This window comes from Pipra filicauda, unplaced genomic scaffold, assembly GCF_003945595.2.
Source record: "Pipra filicauda isolate LSUMZ 115617 unplaced genomic scaffold, ASM394559v2 scaffold30_size5312502_pilon, whole genome shotgun sequence".
In the NCBI taxonomy this organism is placed as follows: Eukaryota; Metazoa; Chordata; class Aves; order Passeriformes; family Pipridae; genus Pipra; species Pipra filicauda.
Window position 1 is genome coordinate 669,597 of NW_024104432.1, and position 27,372 is coordinate 696,968.

Here is a 27,372-nt window from a genome sequence, read left to right on the forward strand (position 1 = left end):
CCTACAGTAAGACATGATGGGATACTGCATCTCTGGAGAGAGGGCCTGCCCTTCATAGGATGTAGTATTATGCTGGAAAATATGTCTACATTTCAGTTTTCATGTGAGTCAGCCCACTTAAGCATATGTCTCAGTTCAAAGAGACTGCAGTGTTTTGCTAAGGGGGATGAGTTATGAGGTAGACCAAACTCTTCTCTCTCAGCAATTGTAAATCCGAAATTAAGAGGCTCCAATCAAGGAAGTATGGAAAAAGGAAGAAATAACAACCCTTTATTAAAGGATACATTGGCAAAAACAGTTACAGAGCACAAAAACAACTAAGCAATAATCCTGTACCCAAAAGTCCCCTTCAAAAAGGAAGCAGTCTGATACTTCTCTGTCCTCCAGCGCAATTCTAATCACGGTTGGCAGGAGCGCTGTTGGATCTCCGGAGGAGCAGAGTCTGCAGTGCTCTGTGGTGGCCAACAGGGGGTGCTGTTGGATAACTGGAGGAGCAGAGCCTGCAGTGCTCAGTGTTGGTCGGCAGGGGGCGCTGTGGGACAGGGGAAAGGAAAATTTCTGCTTGGATTTTTAGAACAAGTAAACCTATGACAGCATAACTGCAGTGTTTCAGCAGTCCCCATTATGGAAATGAAGAGCTCGCACAAGGTCACTGTATTTTCTTGCTGTACTAAAATTGGAGATTTTTTTTGCCAGGCTTCTACTTTCATCTTGAATGTTCTTTGGAAATTTGGTATCAGGGAATATTTGTCTTCATCTTCTAGGCTACAGAAAGTAGCCTAGACAGGCAGCATTAGAAGGGCATCAGCTGTGTCTTCAACTTTTCCAGCACCTATAAAACTTTGAAACAGATCTTAATTTCTAAGTGGCATAGTATGAAAGTGGAAAATGGTTTCATCACTGCTCTGGGTTTTGCTGATTGCCTGTCAGTGATTTTTGCTGCTGTTTTGATATCTGAATATTAAAGTTGCCATGAGAGAGGCACATGGTGTCTTATCTACTTAGTTGTTCTTGCATGCTGATCTTAGTATTTGTAATGGCAAGGAGCCAAAACTTTCAGATTTCATTTGGTCTTTGCTTTCTACTGCAGCAAACAAGTGGGTGGCTCTGATGAAGTGTCATGTTTTTAAAACTTGAGTGGGCAGCCAAAGAACAAGGTCCTAGGTACGCACATCAGAATAGATGATTTATATCCATATCTATCTATCTATACATGGATAAAATTTAACCTGTTATCTTCTTGGGGTAAATTCAACCAAGGCAACCTGAGGATATGACTTGGAACTGAAAGACACTGCACTGGAGCTGTGTCATTTAGCATTGGCTATTTCTGCAGGCTTCAAGAAAAGCTGTAAGCTTCCTGCCACAGGTAAAAACCAGATATACTGACAAGAGAATATTATACATCTAAACACACAGAGGAGGTTTATACATAACTCTTCTGCAGCAATCCAACAAAAGATTACATGTTCACAGAACAGCTTAGCAAAGCTCTGTTCTAAATTTTAGCTGTGGCCATGCCAGTAAAATGTGCTTTAAAACACTTCGTTAATAGTAGATGATGTCCTTAAATTTTAAGTTAGTCAGTTGTGCTTCACTTAACAGTTGCATCTCATTAAATGATTTCATGGAATCAATCTTGTAAGGAAAGGGAGAGAGAGATCAGTTGAATTTTTGCAGAAGTAATTATCCTCTTTAAAAAGTTGCAAAAAGGAGAGATGGGGTGGATCAAGATCTCTATGCTGCTGTGAATCTGTGGTTCCTTTGAAATAGCTGGATAAGGAATCCAGCTACTTCAGTTTACTCAACTTTTATTGGATTATTCAGTATTTCAGATTGATGTATTTCTTTAGAAAACTGTACCTGGATTGAGGGTAGAAAAGAAGCCAAACAATTGAATGTACAATACTTAGAATTTCCAACAGATGGCACTTTATAGCAAGGAATCTTTATTGTCTACCGGAAAGAGAGCAAAAGCAATTGGATGGCTGTGTGCACTGACATCCTAAAGTCTGCAAGCGAAAAAACGTAATATCCTTAAATCTGAGAGTAGAGTTCTATAAAACTGAAGGAACAAAGAGGGAATCTATAGCCAAACAAAACCACTCAACTAACATTCTATCTCAGATATTAATCACACTGACATGTTCTTCCCAAAAGCGGAATATTCCCATCTTCTTTTCTTCTCACTTACAGCTAAACTGAAAGACAGCAAAGAAAATATGACCATCAGACTGTGGTTATTACTGCATACAAGCTCAGAAGAAAACAGAGAATACTTTCAATAATATGACTTAGAAAGTCCAGTCTTGTGGAAAGCTTCACAGGCATTTTGATATCTAAAGCTACACAGAAGATTTTTAGAACCACTTATGATCTAAATAAACAAGAAAGGCCTGGAAGCATTTCAGCCTCTGAGTTACAACCCAAATTACAACCCAATTTACACTTTTGTCTGTCAATATTATCTAAGTAGAAGGTGCTTACTTACGAGATTCACAAAAGGCAAACTGAGAATGACAACATTTAAAAAAATCTATGGGAGCTAAAAGTTATCTTCAGCTACCTGAACAATAGTTCAACAAAGTCAGTCTTCTTGGATATGCACAGAGAAAGGACAAAATGATGTGACCAGATGTGATGATGACATTTCAACAGGATGCAGGGTGTCCTCTTTCTATTAAAGATCCGAGGAACATGTCTTGGTCTGAATCCTCTCACTGAACTAAGTAGTTTAATTTTAAAGTCACCTATGTTTCAGATGTAGAATCTGCTCAGTGGGCAAGCTTCCCATTTTCTAAGTTAATTTATATAGGACTAAGTCAGCAGCCAAAATTAAGCAGCACTTGCTATGCTAGACAAAATAAAAGGAACATGTAATTTGTAAATCCTGTGAGAGTTTACAGATAAGATATTACCATCTAACAGTATTCACTAGTGTTTAAATTATTCATGCCAACATGTAGAAAATATAGCTACATACATGTACAGTATTTCCAAATCTAAGTGGCATGCAAAAAAATTCTCAGACTTCTTAGCTATATCCTTAAGGTGATGTATGTCAAGGGAGAGTGGAAGGTTTAGACAAACTTATTTAAAAAAAAAAACCCTGCTGCTGATCACGAGGTGCAAAAAGGACTCTCTTGCTTTCTAAAGTCCTTCTCGAAGAAAGGTTGAGGTGTGCCTGAAACCTCTCTTAGCCTTGGACTGTGTCAACAGTTTAAATTTAAGGAATTATAGAGGTGTGATTAAAACAGTTTGTCCTGTAAGTTTTTAATAATGGCAAAATGGATATATTTATATAAAATGAATTATATATTATCACAAATGAACAGACAAGTGAACAGAAGAAAGATCATAATCAGAATTATACACTACACAATATAAAAGCTAAAAATCTCCTATTAGGGTATCATATAACATAAAGTAACAAAGCTGTAACAAAGCAATTATATTAAACCAATTGTATCAAAGCTAACAAAAGAAACAATCATTAAGTAGAGATTGGTAGAGATGAGATAGCACATAGATCTTTTAACCCCTAGGGAGTAACCAGAAGGAGGCATCTGTGCTTCAGGGAGAAGCTCCACACTTCAAGGAAGTGTGTGGAAGAATCTGCCAAATGAAAGGTGGACCGGGTTTTTATAGTTGTGCCAGACTATATAACTATATACTCTGGTAGTCACAGATTACAGGCAAGCAGACTATCTTATCTGTCAAATTCTGCTTCAGAAAAGCAGGATTCGGAATCTGGTGAACCAGGCTGGTTTTAGCATAATTCAATACCAAGACAGCACCTGGCACCAGCAGTTGAACTTGCATGATAGCTTGAGTGATGGTTTGCATTGCATGCATTCTCTGATCAGATTCTAGGCCTTATCAGGGTGGACTATCCTGCTACAACAGGACAAACCATCATTTGTAGGCACTCAAGTCTATCAAAAGATTTTATACTGAACATTATGTGTTCCAGAAACTTTTCCTGAAATTCATAAAACCTTTTCTAAATCTATCCTCTGTACCTAAGTATCACTAGAAACTCCACACTGAATTTGAAGCCGAGATGTCTGTAATACAGATGAAGTTCTCACTTTGGCACCAGGCTAGGGAAAACATCAAGTATAGGAACATAGAGGAAAGGGTAGTGTTATACTTGCAGTGCAAGTACTGGGCCACCAAAATCCATGAAAGCTACATTTCTCTCTGTTCCTGAAGGAGGCATTTTTTCTGCTGATTTTAATCGAAAATTTAGGCGCATAAGAATGTCATTCAGCAGTCAAGAAACAAAAAAGTAGCAGTGAAAATACAGCAGAAATTCAGCAACTACCAGAACCCAAAAGATTTCAAGCCAGGTATTGGCCTTATCAGGCTTTAGAGTTCTCATGAAAACACAGCTGTAATTTTAGCATATTTTTCCACTGTCATTGGTAGCAATAGATTTATCTCTTGCACAGATGAAAAACTCCATACCCAGATGAATTGAAACATGAGCTGTTCATTCATTTAGAATCAACTGAGCCACATACTTTACTGTTGATTTTAAGACTGATTGATGACTTTGGTGTCAAGGAAAGCCTTACTAATCTGATATTAAAAAACTCTGCCCAGAATGGTGTATTTAACAGTAAATCTGAGACAGAGAGAGATAGAAAGAAATAGAAAAAGGGTGGCGAGGGCAAGAAGAGAGTGAGAGAGAGAAAAATAGAAAATATATCATGTAATCGGGCAGCATCCCATAGGTCCCATTTTTCTGGTCTTCTTCATGGTGAGAGGGATACCTTGGGGGTCTTTGATTGTTTATGACCCTTCTCAGCTGCCTCTCATGTGAATGCCCCATGTGTACGTGGTCATCCTGGAGGGGGGGGGGCAGTTTACTCTGTTTTGTGTGGAGAGATTTTGCCATCACACTCCCCAAACCGTTCTCTTCTGCCACCCACTGAGCTCAGCTAGGTCAGATTTCCTGAGCCTTGTTTACTTCTCCTCAGACCTGAGATGATTAGACAATAGTCTTATCTCAAGCTTCCCTTCACAGTCCAAATTCCAGTCAAGAAGCATATTGAGGAAGAGGGGGTGATTTCAGTGGTTGCTGACAGGCAGTTGCTTCCTTGCAGCTTGACAAAAAGGCTTTCTATGATTTTGACAATGTTTAAGACATTAATAACATCTCAGTCCATCACAGCTGCTTCCAGTCTTCTTCTATTACTTCTTTCATGTCTAAATCCTTGAAAAATTCCAGACAATGACTGCAAAGAGAGTAGGAATAAACAAAAAAAGTCATAAGTCTTGTAAACATGTCTTTAACAAAAGACAGTATTCTCAGTATGCTCAATTCATCTTTATTTTATGGTTTTCTTGGACAGGAATGTAACCGGCATTTCATGTGTTCATTTTCCAAAATTTGAATTTATAAATAAAAAACACTACTGTGTTTCTGAAAACCTTGTACTGTAAAGCACGGGGCAAAATCCTCAGCTATGAAGAAGTATCACCCAGCAGAAAGTGAAGTTAACAAAGTGCTCACCTTTTAAACTCCCTCAGCTTATGCTGCCTGGAACCGCTGTCAGAGAAAGAGCAATGACATCTTGCTTTATGACATATCCGCACTCCAGTGGAGCCAAAATTTACAAGTCTTGACCAACTTACAGAGGAAAGGAAGACTGGATGGGATAATGAAGCTAGTAAATATATTTTTTTCATAAGACTAGAAACCTCATTTTCTTTTAAATACTATGAATCATTTCTTGTTAAGAATTTTTTCTTTAGGCTATCATACAGAAACAATAGAAGGAAGGCACCAAAGCCAATTGCTAATAAATACATTAAAAAACCACCAAACAGTAAATAGAACATCTGACACCACATTAATCATTTAAAAAGGTGAATGGAACTCTCGTATTAGGAGGTAATTTGTAAGAGTAAAGACAAACTAAGAATAATGAATAAAGAATAATGAATAAAGACAAACTAAGAATAAGCAAGGAACAGCCTCTTTGCATAAGGTCTGAAAAATACAAGGGTTTTTTTTGAAAGCAATACTGTAAAAAGAATCCCTTCTTGAAATTATTACAGAGAAATAAAAATATCTATTTCTCACAGAACACTGCTAATGTATTTTATTAGCAATAGCTTAGAATTTTTAAAAATAAATAGCTGCAGAACCTAAGTTTTTCTTTAAAAAAGGCAACAAAGAGTAATTTATCTATGATTTACCTTACTTGTCATTGTATGTTGTGTGACAAGGTTGCATAAGAAATATAGTCTGTTCTCTAGAGCTAGTTAATTTATAAAAAATGACCAGAAGTAACAGGTTTTATCAGACCAACCATCTCAGCCACACAGCCAAAGAAAATAAACAAGCCCAAAGCACAATTTAAAAATCAAGATTCTCTAGTTTTTCTAATGATACTGGGTATCCTTTTATTATGCTTTTTGGTTTAGTCTGCCTTTTCAAATTTTTCTACAGTATGGAGCCATCTGTAGAGGTGAAGTTGTTTAGAACAGTAGGGGAGTAGCAAAAGAGATTTACAGGAAATATATCTGGTGAAATTATCACTAAATGGTACTTCAGGAGGTGCTGGAGGCAAGGGAAAAGTAGAACAACCTATCTATGATTTAGCTCAGGAAGGTGATCAAGCAGATGTCAATAGTATTGAATGCATCGTTTTCTATACACCTAGGGGATAACATGGAAATCAAGCACTGATTACAGCTATCTGCCTCAGTGCTTTATACAAAATACAGCACCAATGGATCCAGAGCTAAGCAGTACAATTAAAATACTAGTGCCACTCAGTCCTAAAACTAGATTGGTTTTCTTTAAGTATTCCAACAATAGTGCAACTAAAAGAGTTAATTTTATGTTTACAAATCTGCTTTCTGTCCTTCCTGTAGTTCATGTTGAGGCACAAGATAAAGTGCTTTGTATTTCCTCTCTTCTTTCAAGTCAGGAATTGCAAATCATTGAACTTGTTAGTGCATTTATGGTGGAAAGTAATTACAAGGAATATGAGCTTTACCCTCCCATTTGGTTTTCATTATGGTCACCTCAAACTCTAAAGGAAGTTCTTTCTGTTAAAAGAGAGAAAAAAAAGAGGTAATGTCATCTTTCGATCAGAAAACAGGTACCTAAAAGTAGTTAGTTTTTCTGCACATTGTGAATGTACTTTACTACTTACTTTCCATACTTTTCTTTTGCCAGAAAGCAGCAGTAGTAAGTGCTGCCCGTGGCTGTCAAAAAACCACAATTTTCTTAAAACGATGTCAAGTTATCAGTGCCAAGTTATTACTGCCACAAAGATGTACATTCCCCATATTTAAACAATTTCTGTATCAAGTCTCCCACATACATATATATTACAAGCATTAGAACTAGAAGTGTAAATTAACATTTGTGACTTTTTCAGAGTGCTATACTTACGGACAAAGGTCAACTCCTAAAGAGTGCTCAGTTCTGTCACTTGGAAAAATGCTTCTATAACTAAAAGAAAACCCAAAACCAGGCTGTCAGTATTTTATATTAACTACTTTGTAATGTCCTGAGATCTTCATATCTCATTAAAACCATTGTTTTCATGATTTTCATGCCAGAGTTTGACTTGCTTGTGTACATGCTACTGACAGTTTTCTAACTATTCAAAATGCTGTGCTATAATTCTAACTTCAGGATCTTTTATTTTTCATGCCTCTTATCACAAAATGTGTTATAAAGTACTGTACTAATTTTATTAACTTTACCAGCTCCAGCTTTGAAAACACTCACCTTGATATAGGAGAAAAATAAGGCAAATCTAGTAAGATTAGCTCTTCCTGGAGTAAGAAATGCATAAGCATACAGTTATTTCATCCTGTATGCTTGCTGTGAACAAAGCGGGCCAAGACAGAGTAATCCTACTCAATCATACTCTCAAGCAGGCACTCCAGGTAGAGCACTTAAGTGCATAAGTCTTGTGTTTGCTGGTAGCCCGAGGATTCAGAGCATCAGACACTTACAGCAGAGCACACCCCCCAAAACTATGACTGCTAAATCTCAGAAACAGTGAGAAAACATTTAGCTCTTAAATGGTTTTTCCCTGTAGATGGGTGATATTTTGGACAGAGGATTACTGACCAGGTATACCTGAAAGCCATCTATTACAGAATCGTAGAATATGATGAGTTGGAAAGGATTCACAAGGATTATTCAGTCCAGCTCTTGTCCCTGCACCAGACCGTTCCCAAGAGTCACACCATGTGCCCAAGAGTATTGTCCAAATGCTTCTTGAACTCTGCCAGGCTTGGTGCTGTGACTTCCCTAGAGAGCCTGTTCCAGCACCCAACCACCCTCTGGGTGAAGAACCTTTTTCTAATATCTAATCCAAACCTTCTCTGACACAACTTCAGGCCTCAGTTATTACAGTTGAATCACATTTCAGGAACACAAAGTAGAACTACAGTGGTGTTTCTCACATAAAATTACAATGGTAATTGTAATTATTAGAAACCTTTAGTTAGAATTATGATTAAATATGACTGATATATTTATTTTTACATAAGCCTATTATAATAATATCAAAGAGGTGCTAATACTGTTTCAGTAGAGCTTTAATCAGAATAGCTCAATAATTAGGAAGTAGAGAACTTCTGGAAACATTCAATTCTTGCATTACTCAAAGCAATGAGTAAAAGTGACAGGAAAAGGAAAAAAACCAGCATTACTATAGAATTTTCCCCATTACATTTGGGTACAATTTTGGATTGTATTTTTTGAGCTGCAACTTCTGTGTTTTACACCTTCCTATTCCTCAAAGAAACTTTGGAAAAGCAATTAAAACACTTTACTTCTTAAAGTAGAAGTAGAATCTATCTTTAGGATTTCACTTCTACTTAGTTCCTGCAAAGGAATTTATAGATATATGCCACAAAACTATTTTGATATTCAAATATGTCAATCCTCTGATAGCCCACAAGTTATATCAGTTACCCAAAAACTAAGTTTGAGTGCATATACTATTGACAAGATCAGGAAGAGTCAACCTGAACATCACTGAAGTCAATTCAGCTCAATGAGTGACCCAATACATTCACTTCTTTTCCCAGTTGTCTGAATTGTTGCACTACTACAGACCTACAACTCATGGTTAGCAGTGCCAGTGATGAAAATCAATTCCCTACCTACAAAAAGAGCATCACTCCTGAGTCAATCTGGAGTAGTTTTCATCTGAATATAGCAGGAGGCTTATAGTTACTTGCGGAGCTGTTTAAGGGTAAGGCAATGATTACAACTGCATTCTTTCCCAGTATTCTTTCACAGACTCCTCAGGATATAGCAGAAAGGAAAATTTTTACTTTACATTTTAGGTCTGACCTGTAAAAGTAGTACTGTGACCAAAGAAACTGGATTAGATATCATACAGACACAACTGTTAGATCAGTTTGAAAAAACAACCATTAATGACTGTTAAATAAAGACTAGGCATATTAACTTCAGAGAAACATCAGTGTCCACAGAAATCAGATCTATTTGCAGAACAGTTACATTTACCCTCATAGTCCCACAGCCTATCAAAAGGTTTCCCTGGCTCTCCAAGTGGTGCTTGAGGGTCATTACAGAAGGGACCATGAACTTCCATTAGCAGTCCTGCATTGTCTGGCCTCAGCGGAATCATAACCAGGTTATGGCTCACAGGTAAACCATCCCATGTGTGTTTAATTCTAAATTCCATATACTACATAAATGAGAAAAGAAAGTTCTGTCAAAGAAGATCTCAGATTCCATACTTACCCAGGAAAAAAAGATATGCTTTCGTATAAAGCAAAAAAATAATATTTTTGACATCAAAACTGAAATAGATTAGCTTTGTAAAACCACTAAATAAAAAGTTACATGAAGGCTGCTTCTCATAGGTTTTTATACCTGCAGGGCTACAAATCACTCTGAAGTCTTATCAGGCTTAAGGCTTTTCAATCAAGCATCTAAACCTTCCAAACCCACTAGAAATATTTATCAAGAGAACAGATAAACAAAACAGCCTCCATCTCATGGTCTTAGAAGATTTGGTAACACGAGAAAAATAGATTTAGAAAAACCTTTAACGAATGTTCGAGATACAAGAAAACGAAGCAATTAGCTAAAGCTTTTCTTTGCGGTCATTGCAAACCAGACAAACTAAGGGATTTCACAGAAAACTGCAAGCACATCTTGTTAAACACACTGAATGTTTGCAGAGCAGTCAGAATAGAGGATACTGCAATGAACAGCTGATGTTACTTAGAAATAACTGTAGAAGCCTTAAGAATAGCCTCAATCTATCTAATAAGCAAAAGAACCAGTGGTACTCAGTTTACAACCATTTTATGGCCTGTTACTCCTACCCTTCTCAGTATTATGAGTTCATGCCCATCTCTACAAAAAGTATCCTTGACTTGTTTCCTTACTCATCTCCCAGCCATAGGAGAGAACTGGCAGTGCGTAGCCTGACTGAGAATTATGCACATGCTGTCAAATCCTGTGACTAGAGAGGTGCTGGCTCTGTAGCTAAATTGTAACCACATTCCTTTCAGTTGGAAGCACTAGATTGGGTTACTCAGATACCCATTTTCTTGGGAATCACAGACCTTGGCCACAGCAGCGTTACATCTCAGCAGCAAGGAGACAGGTACTGTCATTGCCTCATGTTTCACCTTACCAAGGGGATTTGCCTCTTCCATCCCAAACTGACGGCAAAAAGGGTAGAAACAAGCAGGAAGGAATAAACACTCTGTTTATTAGTTGCTTCCAGGGGGAAAGTTGGAAACTGAGTCAGAGACAGCAGCTTTTACAGTATTTAAGATTTCATTACTTGAATCACAGAATCAATTAGGTTGGACAACTGTTCCTGGAGGTTTTTAAGGAAATGGATGTGGCACTTAGTGCCATGGTCTAGTTGACATGGTGGTGGTTTGCTCATAGGTTAGACTCGATCTCAGAGATCTTTTCCAACCTAATTGATTCTGGGACTGCCATCCCTAGTGTAGCTTAAGACTGTGCCCTCTCGTCCACTCGCTGACTGCTTGGGAGAAGAGGCCGATCCCCACTTGGCTACAACCTCCAACAGGTGGAGCGGGCTCCACGTCGCTCCCGCTTTCGGTTCCCGCCTCTGCTACTCTAGCCACAAACTAATTTCCCGAAGGGGAGTTTAACGCGTGAGCGCCCACCTTTAACCCACAAACTCCTCAAGCGAAGTTTTAACGAGGGATTTCTTACACCTTCAGACACCCCGCCGCTGTGGCTCCCGAAAAGAAGCCCGCCTTCACATGGAAACCGAAAGCCTCTACCACCACTCTCCCCCACAGCCGTAGAGCCCCGCCCTGTCTGGGCTCCACGTGACCGAGGCCGTCGCTGAGGGCGGAGCGGAGGCGCTGGCGGACGGGAGTTGTCCTGTGTCGTTGTGAGGCTCCGCCGTCGGGTATGGAGGTGGCTGTGGTGGCACTGGGGCTGTTTTCCTCCCGGGGCTGAGGGTAGGGAGCGGAGGGGCAGCTCCACTCTCCGGTCCCGCCCGAGCGCGTCTCTGGGTGAGGGGAGCCGGTCCCCGGCGCCCGCGAGTTGCCGCCTCCACCCATCCAGAACGGCTCTCGCCTTCCCTGCTCGCGAGCGGCTGGAATAAGTGACTTTTCCCCAGGTGTTTGACGAGGGGAACTCTGCGGTGGGAACGCGGGCACAGCCAGGTGAGCGTTGGTGGCAATGAAAATTTATATTCTTCAAGTAACAGCGTGAATAATAGTTAACACTAGTAATTAAAAGCTGCTAATTACGGTAGTAGCCAAAACCACATGCGTTTCTGTGTCAATGCCTCGTTAGTTATGAAACCACGGCATTTCCTATGCTTGGCTTACACCTCAGAGGTAGAAAAAGCTCTCTTGCCGTTTACATACGAAATTTGCTTTACAGACTAAAATCAGTATTTTTAGTTACACCATACAATTTTGATAGTTTTAATATTTCTTAACATGACAATCAGACTACAGCTTAGCAAAATACTGGCAAAAAGAAGTTGCTTCTGCACAGCTTATATTCCTGTAAATAGGAAATGGGTGGATGTGTTGTCCGAAGAACTGTCACTGTCCCTGATTAGTGTCACAGGAAAACTTTATAGGACAGTAGTAAGACAAGGTCACAGTACATGAAGTGCTATAGCTGTGCATTACTCAAACCTTAGAATCTGAATTGGTAGCAAGTTTCTTGTGATGGCTTTAGGTGGCCAAAGATGAAAGACCAGTTCTTGATTCCAAAGACCTCAGTAGCAGAAAAGTTTCTGTTTGAACCAAGAGTCATTCTGGTTCAAAAATCTGTATGTTTATTGAACTTTGCAGGAGTGTTCATTATGCTGTTACGTGAACAAATCGTGGTTTTTCAAACATTTGGAATTTTGCCTTTCCATATGTATTTACTTTTTCTGGCTCTACCTTCTTATTTTATAAATCTTTAGGCTCTAAATACAACTCAGACTAAATGAACTGTGAAGTGGTAAGAATTGCCTTTCCTATCAAAGAATTTTATTCTCTCTTAAAAATAATATTTATACATTTTTATGGGTGCCAAAAGACAAATTTGATGTTGTCCTGTATGCCAGCTGAGCCCAAAGTTGTTTGAGGCCTACTCGGAGTCTGATATATGGATTGATGTTTCTTTTATTTCATGAATGTAAAATAAAAGTTCTAAAACACTGAATGTGTGTAATACACCTAAAGAGAGATTCTCTAAGCTGTACTGTATTTAATGTTTTAGAATAAGTATATGTTGTGTTAAATATGTACCTGTAAAGAAGGTTCTTGGAGTGAAATTCTAGTCTCTGGCACTGATCAGTTTAAAAGCTGGGTTTTACCTGAATGCTTTTTGAAGTATTAGCATCCAAAACTAAAAATAATAGTCCTCCATTATATTACATATTATTGTGACGCACTGGAACTTTTGCCAGAATATATTTAATGATTCAGGGTTGAAGATGAGCTTCTATAAGGGATGTGTAAAATTTGCCCCCTTTTGCACCTATGGTTTCTCATGTTTACATACTTTGGCTGGTAAGGGCAGCAACTTTCCCCTTCCTGTTCCTTACATTCTTTTACTGTTACCTCCTTTCTATTGCCTCTATCTTTTTCCTATACCCCCCTTTAGAAGATTAGAACTAGAAAAAGAGCCATGGGATATATATCAAGAAAAATAGTCAAGAAGTTGTGTAAATCATTCTTCATTCCCCATTCCAGTTACAAAGGAATTTTACAAAATTCTTACAAAATAGAATAAAATATTTCATTTGGAAGAAACCTACAACTATCACCTAGTTGAACTGCCTGACCAGTTCAGGTCTGGCCAAAAGTTAAAGCATGTTCTTTAGTGTAGTGTCCAAATGCCTCTTAAACATTGAGAGTTTTAGGGCCTCAACCTCCTCTCTAGGGAGTTTGTTCCTGTGTTTGGCCACCATCTCAGGAGAGAAGTGCTTCCTAATGTCCAGTCTAAACCTTCCCTGGCACAGCTTTGAACTGCTCCCAGGCACCCTATCACTGGATACCAGAGAGAAGAGCTCAGCACCTCCCTCTGCATTTCCTCTCCTCAGGAAGCAGTGGAAAGCAGTGAGGTTGCTCTTCAGCCTCCTTTCCTTCAAACTAGACAAACCCAGAATCCAGCTAATTGAATCTGATACACAATGCGATTTGTTGCCCTTAGACCTTGCAAATCATGAAGATATGTATGTGTTTGTGTGTTTTCTAGGCAGAAACTTCATTTTTTAGAATTTCTTAAAACAGAAGGAATATGAAAGGAATGGAATTCATTATTATTACAGTCTCTGTAGGCTTTTTCAAATCCTATTTTCTTTTAAACAATTGTGCTAAATAGAAGAATTTTAGAAACATTTTTTTTGCCCTCAAAGCACTATACTGTTAAACATATTTCTGACTGGCAGTCACATTTATGTAATAATGTGTGACATTGTAACCATGATTCTCAAACTTGGTATTTTTTAAATCTGAGGCCAAATCTGGCACTTAGACACTATGAAGCAGATGAGATTTATTTTAAGAGTTATTGCTGAGCAGGTATATGAACTCAGGAATGGAAGTAGTAAGAATTTTTGCAATGAGGTTTTGCAACAAACAACATAGAGCACAGCTCACTTCAACATGGCCTGGCCCTGCTTTGGGTCTGTCACACAACTCAAGTTGCTTATTGTTTTTCCAAGCAGAAACAGCAGAACAAAACTGTCCTAACAGTGAATTATGGTATTTTTGGTGCATTTTCAAAAGTTTTATCCCTGAAAGAACATTTGATTTGTAACTTTTTTATTTTTATAGACTTCTCTTTTCTAATAGATTGGTCTCATGCTGAGGTAACTTTTTGTGCTGGGTACCATAAGCCTGTCTGAAAGTCTGTGCAGAATTTAGGGCATCAGCACATTCCTGGTGCTAAGGTGCATGGAAATGGACTTAGCACTTAGACAAACTTATGATTGTTCTTTTAAGATTGAGGTGGTTCCCCTTCAGATGCAATTATACTTTATATCAGATAACTCCAGGAAAAAAAAATAGTATTTTTACATATTGGGCCAGAATACTAGGGGTTCTAAACGTAAACCTGAAAGTGATTCTGTAAGATATTGTGTACAATTACGGTACAGACAGTTTTGGGTTACATATAAAAGTTTAAAACTACATACAGTTATGTGCAAGTACTAATATGTGAATAATTCCATTACAGAAAAATGCCCTTGGTGGTGATGACCTATTAGGATCCAGGGTGATGGACCAAAGGAACCAAAGGTAACTGATTTCAAGTGATAAGTTGGAGTGCTACAATGGATTTGAATGCTCATAGAAGTGTAAATATCCAGGTAAACTGGGTCTTATGTACAAGTGTTCAAAGGTCTGAGAACTTATGAATGGAGTCTGTAGAGGTGTTACTGTAGCAGTTGTGTTTAGATAGTAGTGTATTTATTCAGGAAATTAAATTACTGACTTTGCTTCCACAATCTTGAACATAAAGGATGAGAGATGAATGAAGGAATTCTCTACTCTGAATCTTAAGATAATAAACAAAAGTTCTGGTAGGATTGCACTGATCCAGGTAACCTAGGTAACTGCTGTCTGTTGAGGTCAGGTGGATGTTTTTAAAAATGTTTATTTGACAGTCTTACACTAACAGTTGCCCATCAGGAAATGGTTTCATAATCACTGTAATTTCATGTTACAAAAATAACCTAGCCTTTCTTGTTAGCTTTTAAGGCATTATTACTCTAGACAAATATAGAATTTTCAGAGAATTACTTTCAATTATGAAAATATTAGGAAGGAAAAAGTATAGAAGTAGAATTACAGTATTTTACATTGTTTTATAGGCTACCTTACTGTTGTATGTGAAAACAGCAATAAAGTCTAGTCTTTTAACATTTGGAATTCTATGTAGGAAATATTAATGTTGTATTAATGGTCATTTATAGTGTCCCATGTTCTAGTTCTGTTATACAGAACTCATGCTGTTAATGATCATAGTTTAAAAGTAGTAATTAAATTTGTTCATTAGATTCTGGGGAATGTCAAGCTTGGAACTCAAGAAAAGTGACTGTTCCGTTCTGGTCTCTAGATTAAGAATTCTTTAAAAATAGTTAATTATCAGAATGTTTCAACATTTACAAAACTTATCCTAAGCATGTTTTTCAACTTTATAGCGTGTCAACTCTAGTCACTGAGTATGATAAACACTTGGAGGAAATGAAAGAACAACTGCAGCTTTATCAGGTATGGACATTCCTAACATTTCAGACTGTGTATTGTTAGCGGTCTTAATATCTAGGCCACTAGTTTTTGTCATGCTCCACAAACCTGCTGGACTGCAGTCTGCCTCAAGCAGATGAATGGAGAGCTTTCTGTGAAAAGATTGGGACATTGTCCAAATTGCAACAGTTTACTGTTTGGAGAAGCAATGTGGTGAAATGAAACATGCACACTTTATTTCTCTAGATGCTCTGATATGGTTGCAGGCATATTTCTAGGTAACATTGAGACAAGGTAGCTGTTTCCCTCTTTCCTTCCAGGTCTGATCTGATGCAGTCCAACTCAGTCCAAGTATGGAATACACCCAGCCTTCTTCATTCTTGTTAATTCTTCAGATTCAAATATTTCTTTAAATGTGTATTATCATGGAGACTGAAGTGAAAGGGAACTGTCCTCCATTCTGTCACAGAAAATGAAACTTTTTAAAGCTTTGTAACATGACTGAAAAATGAAGTGATATGTTTAAAACCTGTGGCATACGGAAAGCAATTTTTTACTTGTGATCTACATGCAGAAATTATACAGTGGTTTTGGTTTAACACACTGAATTTGTTTGATCTGTCCATCATAAAGATTTTGCAAATAAAGTCTTCAAGCTTGGCTGATTTCAGAAGGCAGCAGAAGCAATAAGGTTTTGTTGCACTAGATAACGGAACAGCCAGTTTGAATAATGTTAACTGAAGTTTCTCCTCAGTTTCCTAAACTTTTCTCAAATGCTTATGGCATGAAAGATGAGAGGTATCCACTGTGCCCCTAAAAGAACTTGAGTTAATTAAAAATCAAACTGTAAGACTGATAAGAATTTCAGAAGTTTAAGTTTAATGCCTGAAATAACATCTGAATGCTGAGGTATAACAGGACTTTGCAGCTGTTAAATCTAAGTGGCATCCCTTAAAAAAGAAATTGACTTTAATTTACTGTATTATGCTGAATTAAGTTGTCTATCCTTTACAGTATCACTCAGAAATAAAAGATGAAAGAATTAGCAGAGTTTGTGTAACTTAAATGAATGCTTACTCTTGTATGTGTTGGTGTCAGGTACAAATGGGCGAGATGAGGCTAAAATTGGAAGAAGTCACCAAGGAAAATGAAAGGTAAATAATTGCACTGCCATGTTACTACTGCTCTTTCTCTTGATTTTTGAACATTTAAAAGCCTTTTTTCTAGAACCTTGAAATCTTTGAAATCTTCAACTACTAAGTAGATTCAGGATCTTAATGTTAGAGTCTTAAAATGCTTAATACAGATTACAGCACTAGGTATAGGAGATTTAACCATATCACTAGAAGAACTAGATATGAAACTATTTCAAACTGTCTTTTGTGTTTATAGAATGTAACTTAATAGATTTAAATTTGACTGAGAAGTAATATGTACAGATGGAAGGCACGGTATATTTCAGTTGTTAAAAAAATACCTGTTAAAGAAATACTTTCCTGAACTTAGTTCTTTGAATTTCAGGCTGCATGCAGAGTTGAAAGAGGTTCTTGAGAAGCAACTTGAGGCTTTTCCTTTCATGCATCTGGAAACTGATATTCCTTCAGATGAGGGCGTAGTGAGAAACCTTCAAGAACAACTACGACTGGCAAAGCAAGTGTGTGAGATGAAAGATTTATACTGTTTTATTTCTCTTGTTGTGCCTTCACAGATTAGGGAAAACTGTTTTATTTCTTGATTCAGAATTCATTTTTTCAGAGTTCTTGGAAACTGTTTCGAGGCTCTCTTGACATGGAATTTGAAGGAACTTCTGAAGGAACCTGAAGGAACTTCTTTCCTAGATTCATAGAAGAATTTTTTAATGTTAATTTGTGCCAGTAATTTTATCTAGTTGACTTGATCTGTATGTTGAATTCATGACGAGCAACTTAATGATATATTTTGTTCAATTCACATTTTTTTAGTAGTTTGTCAGTTTAATCAAAACCACTATAATGTCCTATGAGGAGGCCAAGTATATGTGAGATATAGAAAATAATATTTAAATCTGAAAATACAATCAAATTTTGTTCAGCTTATTACAATGATCTATCAATCCGGTTGTGTATGATTAAATTGAAGTTTATTTGATTGCTGAATTTGGTATTTGAATATTATCTATACTGTAGGCCTACCTTAAAACCTGTGAAAGTTTGAGTTCTTCAAAAAAAAAAGCAGAGAACTTGTGATTCACTTGTAAGTGGAATTTGAAATTCTAAGCATGTTTTCCTTCATCTGAATTTGCTCTGTGTATTTAAAATGTGAGCAGAAAAAAGTATAGGTAGTGGCATTTCTTCAAAATAGGAGTTCTCTCTTTTTAGAGAATGATAGATGAAGATAAATATGCTATAATAGAATATTTTTACAAGGTATTGTTCTGTAACTTAGGAAAAAGAACAAGCAGTTGAGCTCTGGCAGACGTTGTTACAGGAACATGATCGACTTCAGCAACAGTACCAGGAACGCCTGACTGAAACGCAGATTCACGTAACTGAAAGGAAAAGGCAGAATGTAATTTTCATTTATATTTTTGTTAATTTTGGTGCGTCTTCCTATACTGTAGAGATTCTGGATCTATGTGTAGTCAAACTGAAGTGAGTAGGTTCTGACAGTACTTTTATGATTTGGTTATTAAAATTATTAGAGATGTGTCTGCCTGAATTAAGGTACAAATGAGACCAGATGCCCAAGTCAGTAGTATGGGTTTTATTTAATGGTAAATGTGAGACAGAGAGATAGAAAGAAATAGGAAAAGGAGTTGGGGGAAGAAAGAAAATGACAGAGATTAAAATAGAAAATGTATCACTGCTCCATGTAAACTGTTGGTGTCTTATCAGTCCGGTTCTTCTGGTCTTCTTGGTGGTGAGGGTCCCACAAAACGTAGAGTCCAGTGGATTAATATATGTTCAGGAGATGCTAGGCACCTCCCCTGGGGGTGGGGGGGAAGCTTTGCAATCTCTTGCGACAGGCTCTGAGTTTGTTGCCTCACTTGGATCACATGCAGTCCTTTAGTGGTGGAAGGCCTCAGAAATGAGTTGCGGGGGCGCTTTGGGGATCTGATAGTTTATGACCTCTTCTCAGCTGCCTCTCACATGAATGTCCCATGTGTACATGATTTTCCCGGGGCAGGGGGTGGGAGTTACTCCTTTGGTTTGATGTGGAGAGATTTAAGAAAGCACCATCACACCCCCAAAACTCTTCTCCTCCACCAGCTCCTGGGCCTTGTTTATTTCTCCTCAGACCTGAGATGATTAGACAGTAGTCTTACCTCAAATCCCCAGTCACAGTCCAAAGTCCAGTCAGGTTTTAGTGGTCTCAAACAGGCAGTTGCTTCTTTGTTTGACAAAAAGTCTTTCTGTGATTTTGACAATGCTTAAGACATTACCGACATTTCAGTCCATCATGAGTACTGTTAACTATTTTCTATAATAGTCATCTAAAGTTGAGTGGTCAGATGCGGTCACTGATTCATCAACTAAATGCACTATTACAATTGGAAAAGTTCTTTATTCCAAAAACATGGGCAGAAACATTGGGGAATGCACTGAGTCTGAGTACATATGTATGTATATGTATACATGCACAAGATATGCATGTGCATATAAATAATTATGTATTTGAACTGCATGGTTGGAAATCTTTAGTAGAGTAAAACATCTGAAAAAGTTTCCAGAGATTTCTGAAGTCTCAAGTGAAAGTCTTTCATCTGTTCTCCTGTGTTTGAATAGTGGGAAAAGTAGTTTCCATTCCCTGTTGCTATTCAGTAAGGAAGCATTTGTAAACAGATGAAAAATGAAGTTGACCAGTATTTGTCTAATGTTAGCTTGTTTCTCTTCTGCTGTGTCTGGGGAAAGCCTTTCAGGAAATCTTAGAAAAGCTCTTCTGCTCTGATGAGCTATATAAAGATGCTCAGTGTGAAGAACTAATAGAAACTTTATGCCTGTATGTACCTTGCTACATGTATTTCTATGTCTGTAAAGAGAAGCTACAAATTTTTAGTATTTCCTTTCTATTTTCAAGTGCACTTGATTTAAGGGCACGGTTACCTCAGAAATATTTTTTTACAGATTTTTTTTTTTTTTCATATTAAGTTCACCTTAGCAATGTGATCTTTTCTGAGAAACAGGATAAATATCCGTATAGCTACTGAGCTCTGTCAAGTTTCATAATTATTTCAAGGAATGAGGACTCTTATCTTTGTGTAGTTCCAGCTTTCTGCTCTTATTTCTTCTATTAAGTTATTTCTTGTGTTGTATTGTTAGTTACTGGTAACCCACATAGTAGATTATAGAGATCCATTGGTAGCTGTTGAAGGGTTTACGGCTGTCAGGTTCCACTTTTCCTTAGTAACTAAATTTTTGGTGGATTTTAATGCCGTTGGAACAAGAGTGAGGTTAATCAGCCTTTTATTCTTAAATGCTATTGGTCACCCAGCAAAAACACTTTTTAGTTAAATAAACTTTTATTTTAGGGTTGCTTTTATAAAATAGCTGTCAGAGGTAAATAGAAATAGTTAAGACCAACTAGAATTAGAACTGACAAAAAGCAAAGAGAGGATATCATAAGGATTGGATACAGTAGGCAAATGAGTTGCAGGAATAGGGTTCTGGCATATACTTGACCTTGAGACTGTTAGATGAATGCAGCACAATTAATAGATATTTCAGCTCAGGGACTTCAGTTCTTTCTATGCTCTGAAGGCACTTCGCATGCTGCAGATGATTTTTCTGTGTTACGCTAGTTTTCCTAGGATGACAGATTTCACATTCAGGGGCTCAGGCTTAATTGAGCCATTTTTTCTATGGACTCAAGACATCCTATATGGCAAAGAGCAAATTAAACACGTCTGTACAAGCATTTTTTTAATTAATGGGTACATGTCTGTTACTGTGCTTAGCAAAAATGCTTGTAGTAGCATCATAGTTTGTGTGGCTCTTTATAGGCACTGTTCATGTGTGCTTTCATATTTTGAGAGTAAGTGCGTTATGAGTTTTGGAAGGAGACAGTTTGTAACTGAGTGACAATTAGATACATTGTTCAGTAGTATATCTAATTTTCTGAATTATGAGGTCAACAGCTAAAAGCAATCTAATTAAAATCTACAAAGGCATACTGAATTTCCTGCTACATGTAGAGTTTTTTTGAAAATATTTTCAGTTGACTGTGAAATTTTCTAATTATTTACTTTTTATTATTATGATGATTATAAGAAGCTTTGAATTCTTGTTTTAGGATCAACTGACTAGCTTTCAGCAGTTGACTCAGCAACTACACAAAGCCAATGAGAAAATAGAGTTGGTAAGTAAAACCTTCTGAACAGTGAGCTAGTCATTTTTTTTTTCCTCAGACTATAAAACAAAAGCAAAAAGGCCTTCGTAAATATCTGGTTGAAAAAGAAATTGTGCCACTGAAATTTACAAACTTTTCCAGGGACTAGACAAAAATCAATTAGTGATGGCTTTATTCCTAAACTCCAAACACCACGTCAGTGTAGTTGAGAGGTTACCAAAGGCATGTCATGGGATAAAGCAGCATGCCCTTTTTTTCAGCTAACAAACTGAAAAATAGAAAGTGAAGAGACAGAGTAATTAATCAGGTTTTTTATTGTGATAAACCAGCTGTGTTTCCTAGATGTGCTCAGGTTGGAGCTGTTTAGTATATTTATGTGTGTTCTAGAAATGAGATTCAGTATTAAGGCAACAGCGTTCACTGCTGATGTTAAAATATTTAGAGTAGTGAAAACTGAAGTAAACTGCAGAAATTTGTAGAAAGATCTCGTGATGTTGATTATCTGATGTAATTTTATCAGACATTTTATCGGTATCATCTCATCTCATGGCTGGGCTTCGCGAACGAAGATTTGGGAAGGCTCTATCCACATTTGCTACAGGCACGCTGGTGGCTTATGAGGCCAATACGAGACAGACATATCCGATTGCAAAAGGCACAGCAGAAAGATTCCTTAGATGGTGTATTCTGCAATACACGGTTCTTTCTGCGTTGCCTTTTTTCCTCGAGGGTGATCCTGCGTGTGTTCTCGAAGGAGACAGCTGCGTTATAGATGGTGTGTCTCCAGGCCTCCCGATTTGATGCCAGAGTAGACCAGTTATGGTGATCAATATGGCCAAGGTTGAGATGTTGTTTCAGGGAGTCCTTGTATCTTTTCTTCGGGGCTCCTCTCATGCGGCAGCCGGTGGCAAGTTCACCGTAAAGCAAGATCTTAGGGAGGCGGTGGTCCTTCATCCTTGAGACGTGCCCTGCCCATCGCAGCTGTGTTCTCATCAACATGGCCTCAAAACTTGTGATAGCTGCTTGCTCTAGAACAGATGTGTTGGTCACATAGTCTGACCAGTGGATGTTTAGGATTGTGCAGAGGCAGCATTGATGGAAGCGTTCTAAGAGACGCAGGTGGTGGCGGTAGATGACCCATGATTCGGAGCCATATAAGAGAGTCGACAACACTATGGCTTTGTAAACACTGATCTTGGTGCTTTTCTTCAAGTGTTTATTACGCCATACTCTTTTGTGGAGTTTTCCAAAAGCACTATATGCCTTTGCTAACCTGTTGTCTATCTCTCCGTCAATCTTACCATCTGAGGAGATGAGGCTCATCGGTGTCATAAAACCAAAGTAATACATGTGGGCAAGAGGGGCTTTCACTTTGGGTATTCCATGATGGTCTTGAAATTAACTTACCATTCAGAACAGGTATTTTAGAAGTAGGAAGTGTTTGAAAACAATTCTTAGGAACAGTCAAAAAAGCAAGAAGAATATTAGCAATTAATAGGAGAGGGGAGGAAAAGGAGAATATTGTGCGTTTTGAACGCTATCTGCTGTTACGGTCATCTTTAATATCTCAATGTAAGGTATATGTAAGCTCTAGAAAAGGCTAGTAGGTAACAAAAATATGAAATTATTCTCAAATGGGAAGACAGTTGAAGGAGAATGACGCCTCCAGCACTCTGGCTTGCATACAAAAGAATGAAGGAGGAGCAATTGCTCATTGTTCCTTGTCCCTAAAACACAGGAATTTTTTGCAGCATTTGTGGTCTGCTGTGGTACTAAGTGTCACAAGGGATTCTAGGCACCTAAACTACATGGAAGTGCAGATGACAGGTCTGAGCTACTACAGTTTTTGTGTCGTGAAGTTGTTCTATTACTAAAATATGGACAAAGAAGGGAAGGAACATCACTCTGCTTTTGCCTTTCTAAAATACTCTACATAAATCTTGGTACTTGAAGACCAGCCATAGTGTTAAATAGACCTTATTGGCTATTTTTATTATATAATATTCTGTAGAAATGTCCTATAAAAATTCTGAATACATAACATTTTCAATACTATAAGGAACATGTTACAAATATTTCCTTATTTTGCAGACCAATCAACAGTTTCTGAGAACTGTGACAGAACAGAATGTGGAACTAGAGCAGCTACGACAAAAACTGAGGTATAAACCAGGCAATTAAAAACATATTAAATATCTTTTCTATAGCTTTTCCTAGCCTGCTGCTCTATCATGGGCCTTGTTTGTACTGCTAATTTCATTCTAATAGTTACAGTGGTTCCAGTTAATGCCTCTGAAGCTCGTTAGACATGTGCGCATCATTAGTGTTACAGTAATGCGTTTCCAGTTAGTGTTGTTTGGTTCAGCTTTTCCCTGAAATGTTCAAGATTTGACCTTTGATTTAAAAGGAACAAAGTGTCAGTATCATAGCACAGTTGACTCTGAAGAGAGGTTTTCATTACAATACAGTTTGCTCAAAATCCAATTACATGGTTGCTCATTACAGTTCTGAAATCTGAACGTTCAAACAAGCTTCAAGTTTTAATGCTTTTAGTAAAATTTACATTAATTTATCAGTAAAGAGCTCTAAACCATACATTCTATGGAAGTTAGAGGTAAGAGTACTGTTAATTACATTCCTGGAGTATATCAAGGAAAATGTGGAACAATATCTGTGACACAGTTTCATGATTATTTGTGTTTACAACCAAAATCTATTCAATGCTAGTTTACTATGTCTGTTCTCTCTTTAAATTAGTGATGTTTGAGGTCAGCATCCAAATTTAATTTCAGTACAGTCGATTTGTGGACTGAGAATAGAAAAAGAAATGGAGTCATTATCCAATGATTTATTTTCTTTTATAGCAGTACCTAAAGCGTTAAATAAGCTTTTTAAAATGAAATTTTCAATTTATAAACTTAAAATGTATAATGTACTTAAACTTTGTTTTAAACATTGTTTATTTTTATGTTTTCTTTGTACAATACCTTTAGGACCAGAATCTAGTTACAAATGCTGATTTACTTCAGTCACTGAAGATGAGTTTTTATGCGGGATTTACTTCTTAGCACCTCTCATTTTTATTATCCAGGATTTTTTCATGGAAAAACTATTTTCCAGAGTAGTATGTTTTGAAGAAGGAAAATGTTGTGATAAGCAATCCAAGATTAATGGGGTATACAGTGTATCTAGTAAAATAATATGTTTCCAAACTCAATCATCACTTGCAATTTGTTTGTGTGTGTCACTGTTTAATTCTTCAAGGGAATGAACGCTATTTTTTTAAATTTCTTTCCTTGCAGAACATACAAATACTGTTTTGATATCTCATTAATCTATAAATCTTTGGTCTTGCATTGATATGCTTAAATTGACTCCTGTAATTAGTGAGGACAAAAGCAATTACCATTCGCTGAACCCATTTTAGACATCTAGTAAATTCTATCAAGATTTAGTTTATTTATGCATTTCTACCACTCAATGGTTTTGATCAAAAACAAACCAGCAAAAAACCAACAACCAAAACCAAACCAACAAAAACTTTAAAATCATTCAGGTTATGGTTGAGCAGTTGAGTGTTTTTGTCAGAATTACTGATAATCATGATTTCCTTTGGTCTCATCTCTGTTTCATTTTTTAAAGGGAGACCCTTTTTAAGTTCGATCCTTGGACTTACCTGAAATTCTTTAATGATACCACTTTGATCAAATAATTTAGAATAGGGCATGACAACCAAAATGGCCAAACTCTTTGATTCACAGTTATGAAAACACACGAGGATTTGTAAGACTGTCTATTCTACTCTCTAGCAGAAAGTAGAAGGGAGAAGTGTATGTTTTTTGCTTATACTACACCTTCAGGAAGAAGGTATATTATAAGGTGACTTACTGAAAGCTGGTGGATTATCTTGCTCTGAACTTCTATTCCTACATGCCCAAATATGTATGTGTATTTTTGATTAGTTGCTGTTTTATAACTAGTGAAATTGTGAGTTAATTTAGCCTTTCATTTAAACATCCACAGGGCTGGATTAGTCATTGTCCTCACTTCAGAATGTTAGGTTTCTGATTTAGTATGTTCCAGGTGGGCAAGACTGCTCAACACATTTGTCTTGAGTGTTTTCGTAACTGTTTAGTTTGTCTGGCGATGATCATGAGCAACCTTTGAAATTGTTACTTCCCAATAGTATTTTCGGTTTGGGTAAAGAGGCTCCCAGATGAACTTCGCGTCTCTAATTACAGGTGCTGATTATGCTATATTCCTCTCAGATCAGCTAAAAGTCCTTGCAACCCTAAAAACAGTACTATGTCTTACTCCCAGAGTTAATGACAGCAGCTCTACCTACCCCTAAAGTAAGTGCTGCAGTGGTTCTCCAAGAAGTCTGGAATATTTTCACTGGTTGCTTCTCTAACATGAAGTTACATAGACATAGGTCACATGGATTATGTAGCATCTAGCACAGACAATTCTAATCCTTTGGGATGTTTTTAATAGATTTACATGATTTATGGTGATTGAGTAGTAAGTCTGGAATGGAAAAAGAGATTTTAAAAAAAACAACTTGTGTATTAGAGAATTAAGGTTTGACTTAGGTTTGTGTGGACTAGACAAAACACACAAACTAAGAAACTTGGCATTACTAGGGCATATATCCGCATTTCAGAATCTTAAAGCTTGTAAACAGAGATAACTTGCCAAGATTATGTTAAATATGCATTGTACAGTAAAGAATAAAAGCTGCATCTTTGAAATCAATTTGTTGCCTGTAAAATTTACACCTCTGCATTTGATCTGAATCTGAATTTGGTCATTAAAATGCATTTTTAATACTTAAGCAGTTCTCATTTTTATGGCCTTTTTATGTTTTTCTTATTTTCCCCTTCTTATGCTGCCTTTAGAGTTTTTATTTTTTTTACAATACCTTTTAAATATTTTGGGGAAGCAATTTAATGACCTCCTGAATTTAACAGTACTTTTTGTAGGAGAAAGATGCATGACTCAGGTGGAGTAAGATCAAAGTTTTGAACCTGCAATGAAGACCTGTGTTTGGGAATAATGTTTTTATTGTAGTTTTTTCTCTTTAAAAAAATTGTACTCAATTTAACTTTCCCAATTAATTAGGCTGAAATAAAGCATTCACTCTAAAATTGCTTGGATTATGTATACTTTGCTTAAGGTTTTCATGTAGGTATAATATGCTTGTCTTTTATGCTGTTAATTCAAAAATTTTATTTCTATAAGAAATTCTTGCTTGAAGTTGATTGTTAAAAGTATTAAGTAGTTTTCTAGCTTCTTTCATGACTATTAATGCTCCAGTTTGTGTTAACTTTATCAACGGTCAGTCACTGGTCTTTAGATTTAGCCTAATATGCAGCCTGAATAATTGGGTTACACTTAAGGTGAAGGGCAAGTCAGAGGAGTAGGAGGATTGCTGATTTCAATAGGCTTTTGTACGAGGATGAAGAACCACTAGTCATCATGAACTTGATTCATTAACTGGTTTATTTTTTTCCTCTTTCAGCTCGTAAAAACTATTCAAATTACAAAGCACATAATTTAAATTCTTTAGAAGTGTTTAATGATTTTTTTTTTTAATTCCTAGTCCTATTACTTTAAAAAGTCAAATCTAATTCTGTAAAAGAGTTCTCTGTTAGGTATCTGTGGTTAATTATACTTAAGCTTTTGAATCACCTAAAGTTTTTGATTGCCTAGTCCTTCCAAATATTTAATCAATGCATACACCTTCCTTTTAAGCTGACTTTGAGAATTCATTTCCACAGGACTTTGGAATTTAGTATTCCTCTCTTACTGTACCACGTAGTAAGAAGGAAAAGGGGGAAACCTCTTCTGCCCTGTAAGAACAGTATTATGAAATCTGACTGCCCTTCACAGCTATTTCAACAAAGTTGTAATGGAGCCATTTTTTTCCTCTATAATAATTGTTTTCTTTATATACAGGCAAGCCAAAATAGATGGGCAGGCAACACATGCTAAGCTTGAGGAAATGACCAAATTGAGAGAGAAGCTTCACAGCCAATTGGAGAAAAAGGTATTCTAGAGAAAGGAATAATTTCTGTTGCAACTGAATGGCCAGTCAGTTTCTGAATGCCGATGTTAAATTATTTGCAAGTTGTTATTTAGTTTGTTTTATGTGAGTATATCTTTATTTTGTTTAGGGAAGCTCAGATCCTGTCATGGATAATACATTTATTCTTTCTAGGAAGAAGACATGATATCTGCTCGGGAAAGAGAAACAGCATCCGACAAACGCTTGCAGCAAATGCAATCTAGTTTAAAACAATTAGAAACCAGGTAAAGATAACTCAT

General features: G+C 37.0%; 2 protein-coding genes across 5 annotated transcripts in view; one reads left to right on the forward strand and one right to left on the reverse strand.

Moving 5' to 3' along the window:
* The window catches only part of SCLT1 (sodium channel and clathrin linker 1), a 77,870-nt gene that overhangs the window by 29,738 nt on the left and 20,760 nt on the right, over nucleotides 1-27,372 (forward strand). Inside the window, exons 1-10 of one of the 4 annotated variants that reach the window (XM_027716013.2) lie at nucleotides 11,403-11,682; nucleotides 14,708-14,769; nucleotides 15,675-15,744; nucleotides 16,819-16,874; nucleotides 17,242-17,374; nucleotides 18,145-18,267; nucleotides 20,989-21,054; nucleotides 23,137-23,207; nucleotides 27,004-27,094; nucleotides 27,266-27,357. In XM_027716013.2, the coding sequence (XP_027571814.1) occupies nucleotides 14,750-14,769; nucleotides 15,675-15,744; nucleotides 16,819-16,874; nucleotides 17,242-17,374; nucleotides 18,145-18,267; nucleotides 20,989-21,054; nucleotides 23,137-23,207; nucleotides 27,004-27,094; nucleotides 27,266-27,357 (722 nt within the window). In that variant the 5' untranslated portion in view covers nucleotides 11,403-11,682; nucleotides 14,708-14,749. Of the gene's footprint in view, nucleotides 1-11,402; nucleotides 11,683-14,707; nucleotides 14,770-15,674; nucleotides 15,745-16,818; nucleotides 16,875-17,241; nucleotides 17,375-18,144; nucleotides 18,268-20,988; nucleotides 21,055-23,136; nucleotides 23,208-27,003; nucleotides 27,095-27,265; nucleotides 27,358-27,372 lie in introns of those variants that run through there. The other 3 variants (XM_027716012.2, XM_039383460.1, XM_027716015.2) reach the window with 3 other exon arrangements.
* On the reverse strand, nucleotides 243-9,776 carry CUNH4orf33 (chromosome unknown C4orf33 homolog). The gene is given in 6 exon segments (XM_027716017.2): nucleotides 243-5,243; nucleotides 6,866-7,068; nucleotides 7,176-7,227; nucleotides 7,418-7,460; nucleotides 7,463-7,477; nucleotides 9,521-9,776. Coding segments are annotated over 6 exon segments (564 nt in total). The 5' UTR covers nucleotides 9,702-9,776; the 3' UTR covers nucleotides 243-5,173.